This window comes from Tupaia chinensis, unplaced genomic scaffold (assembly GCF_000334495.1).
Source record: "Tupaia chinensis unplaced genomic scaffold, TupChi_1.0 Scaffold143584_1, whole genome shotgun sequence".
Lineage (NCBI taxonomy): Eukaryota > Metazoa > Chordata > Mammalia > Scandentia > Tupaiidae > Tupaia > Tupaia belangeri.
Window position 1 is genome coordinate 6,874,855 of NW_006203430.1, and position 3,560 is coordinate 6,878,414.

Sequence of the window (3,560 nt, forward strand, 5' to 3'; positions counted from 1 at the left end):
GAACGAACTGGGGGACACACAGACAGACTTAATATCAAGTTTTCTTAATTTTTAATTTTTTTAAGAGATTTTTGCTACAAGGCGTGTGTGCTCATCAGAGAGACAGAAAGAGAGAAACCACCTCCCAGGGGAATGGCCACACCACAATCCCTTCTCCTCCATCTCTCGGGATTTTGGGCATGCACGCACACGAACCTGGCACTAGTTTTAAGCCACCAGGTCTGAGACTGGAACCACGGTTGACTACATAGGAGTCCAGCGACGTAACCATTACACTATCTGCTGGTCCCAGATTTCTTAATGTTTTACAAGATACTATTTTTTGATACCCACCTCTAGCTATAATTGTACATATTCAAAATTTTTTTAAAACCTGAATAAATACTTTACTGGGGAGAAAGTATTTGTGTTTCGGTGTTAACATCACTGAAGCACACTCACAAAGATAAAACTAAAGAAAAACCTGTTCTATTGATCATGTCTATTGATATTTTATTCCTATACCAATCATCACCATTTACGTACAGTATTGTGATTTACTATCATTATATCTGTATTTCAGAGACTCAGAATTACTCTTTTAAAATTTTTTTCATAATTGGGCCAGCAGGTGGCATGGTGGCTGAGGTGCTGGATCCCACAAGGCTGAAACCAGAGTTTGAGTCCTAGACCTAAAAGCCTGAAATACACAAGTGTATGTACGTATGTACTCAAGACCCTGAGAGGAGTTGAAAGGGGAAGGGATCGTGGCATGGTCATTTCCTGTGAAAGGGGGTGGGTAGGGTGATTTCTCACTTATCCTCTCTATCTCTCTCCAGAGAGTATGTGCCCTATGGCAAAAACCTAAAAATTTACATGATTCTGGTAAGAGCTTGGGTAGAAATCTGTTACCTTTTGGGATGTATCAACATACTCTGAAGCAATGTCTTCCAAATACCAAATCCTTACTAACTTAAGAGCATGTCAGTTTCAAAAGTAATGCATACAACATTTACACTATCTCCTGCCAAACGGTGCACAGCCAAGCTCTGCAACTTGTGCAGGTCCAGCAGAGACTGAGAGAAACTGCTTCGCCTTACAACACCTGGCCCACTTTGGAGGGAGCTACTCAGAATGACTTAACACCTGGGATGCCTTTTACCCTTTCTTAATAAAGTTTATTTCAACATAACTATGAGTACAGATAAATACTTACATTGGTTAATTATAATGCCATTTAGTTTAATTTACCCCAAGAAAATTGGATCAAAATCTCATACACTGTTTAGGACAAAACAAAAACTGGGGACAGACAGTGGTGCAGTGGTAAAACATGACGCTCTGTGAAGCAGACTCACAAGGAAGGTTGCCAAGTTCATGGCTAGGCCTTCCTGAGTATGCCAGGCACACATGAGCCCATGACTGGCTGAAGCTGGGAGTGGATTGTGGCATCAAGATCCTGTTGAGAGTTCTATTTGTCTATCTGATGTCTCTCTAATGCAATAAATTTTTAAAATTTTTTTCAAATACAAAAAAAAGAAAAACTCCAAGCCCAGATTTACTTTCTAACTTTCCCTCTATTACAAATTTTTAAATATAGGCAAAAAGAACCATAAAAAAAATTTACCTTTGGTTTATTTCTGGAGAAAGAAAACACAAACTGACAATAAAAGAATTAAAGAATTGTGCAACAAAACTTTGTGTTTCAGTATGAGCCTATAAAACTAAGTAATTATTTTCCAGTCTCTAGAGTCAGAGGATATAGCATATGTGAAATCATCACAATGACTGTATGAACTCACACTGCAGAAAGATTAAGATTTACAGGTCTATGCAACCAAGACTCAAGAAATCTTGAGTATTACTCAGATTTAAGGATTACTTAAAATCTGAGTAATACCATCAGTAAAATTAACTTACTAGCTGCCATGCTAAATGATAAATGCAGTTTTTCCATTCTTTTTACATACAGAGAAAGATTAAGATTTCTAGTTTCCCTCCAGAACTGGTAACTCTGTAGCAAGAGATACCTTCTACTTCTATGCAAATGAGGATAATTGCCAAGGTTTTATTGGGTGTACCTGGATGAAATTCACAGGTAATATAATTCCCAAATAAGCTGAAAGACCACCAACTCTTACAATAAATGGAGTATCCACCCAGACTTTTAAGTGGCCTTATTAAAGACAACTCTGGGGGCCAGCAGGTGGCATGGTGGTTAAAGACGCTGAATTCCCACACGACTAACCACGGCTTGAGTCCTGGATCTGGTGGCTTGCTTTCATGCTTTCCCTTTCTCTCTGACTCTGTCTGGTCTAATTAAATTAATAATAATAATAAACGGAAATAAATAATTCTTTAAAAAACAAAAAAGACAACTCTGAAGGGAAAAAGTAGTTCTAATGAGAGAATTACTTAAAAATCCTGGAAAACACCATGAAATATAGATTACAGCTAAAAGATGAAAACACGACTCTTTAATACAAAGGACATCTTTAGGTGAAAAGCCTGCTAAAGGACAATATATTAGACGTTACTCCCCAAACCATTGCTTAATCAAGATAAACGTTAATGTGGAGAAAACTAATCAGTTGAGCTGGTCCCATAGCCTTAGTGGTTAAAGGAGCCAGATCCCACAAGGTTAGTCAAGGTTTGAATCTTAGCCCCAGCATCCTGAAGACCATGCCAGTCACATGTACGTTAGTGCCCAAAATCCCAACAGGACACAGAAATGCAAGAGAAGGGACTGTAGTGTGACCATGCCCCACGAAGGAATGCTTTCTCTCTCTCTCTTCCTCTTGCCCTTTCTCTGTCTCTCTCTAGTGAGTGTATGCACCCTCTGGCAATTTAGGAGGGAAAAAAAAAGAAAGAAAGAAAATGAATCAGTCATGTAAAAACTGGTTAAGTTACTACTAGTTTTGTAAAGCCTCTGGCCAAATTGAGAAAGGCCTGCTTAAGACTAGAATTAGTAACCCTGCTACCTAGTGACATAGAACACAGTGAGCCACATAACGCTACACAGCAAACGTTTTCAAATTTTGTTTTTTAATTTGCTATAGGGCACATGCACTTGCTAAGGAGAGGAAAAAAAAAAGAGGGAAAGTGAAAAAGCACCCCATAGAGTGGAAGGCCATAATGTAATCCCTTCTCCGCTTTCCTCTCAAGATTTTGAGCACATGTGCATACACACCCAGCGTGTTTCCCAAACTACTGTGTCCAAGACTCAAACTGCATAGTCGGTCAGGTAGAACCCAGCTGCCTTAACCACGATGTCATCAGCTGACCCTTTCAAATTTCTTCTTAAAAAACTACTCCTTGGGGCCAGCAGGTGGTATGGTGGATAAGGGTGCTGGATTCCCCCATGGCCAACCATGGTTCAAGTCCCAGACCTGGTGGCTTGCTTTCTCACTTTCCCTTTCTCTCTCTCTCTCTCTCTCATCAAAACAAAACAAAACAAAAAAACTAACAGTAAGAAATATAAATAAATAAATAAATAAATGATTCTTAAAAAAAAAAAAAAAACTCCTTACCCATCACTTTCAGCAATGTAGACAACAGGAACCCGATTTTCCCCTTCTATG

General features: G+C 38.9%; 1 protein-coding gene across 1 annotated transcript in view; it reads right to left on the bottom strand.

The window, feature by feature from the left end:
• Positions 1-3,560, bottom strand: part of AFG3L2 (AFG3 like matrix AAA peptidase subunit 2) — a gene marked incomplete at its 5' end in the record, with an annotated part of 50,074 nt that overhangs the window by 26,314 nt on the left and 20,200 nt on the right. The window contains 2 exon segments of the mRNA XM_027766538.1: positions 3,280-3,290; positions 3,510-3,560. The exon segment at positions 3,510-3,560 is cut by the window's right edge and continues 38 nt beyond it. Of these exon segments, the coding sequence (XP_027622339.1) occupies positions 3,280-3,290; positions 3,510-3,560 (62 nt within the window).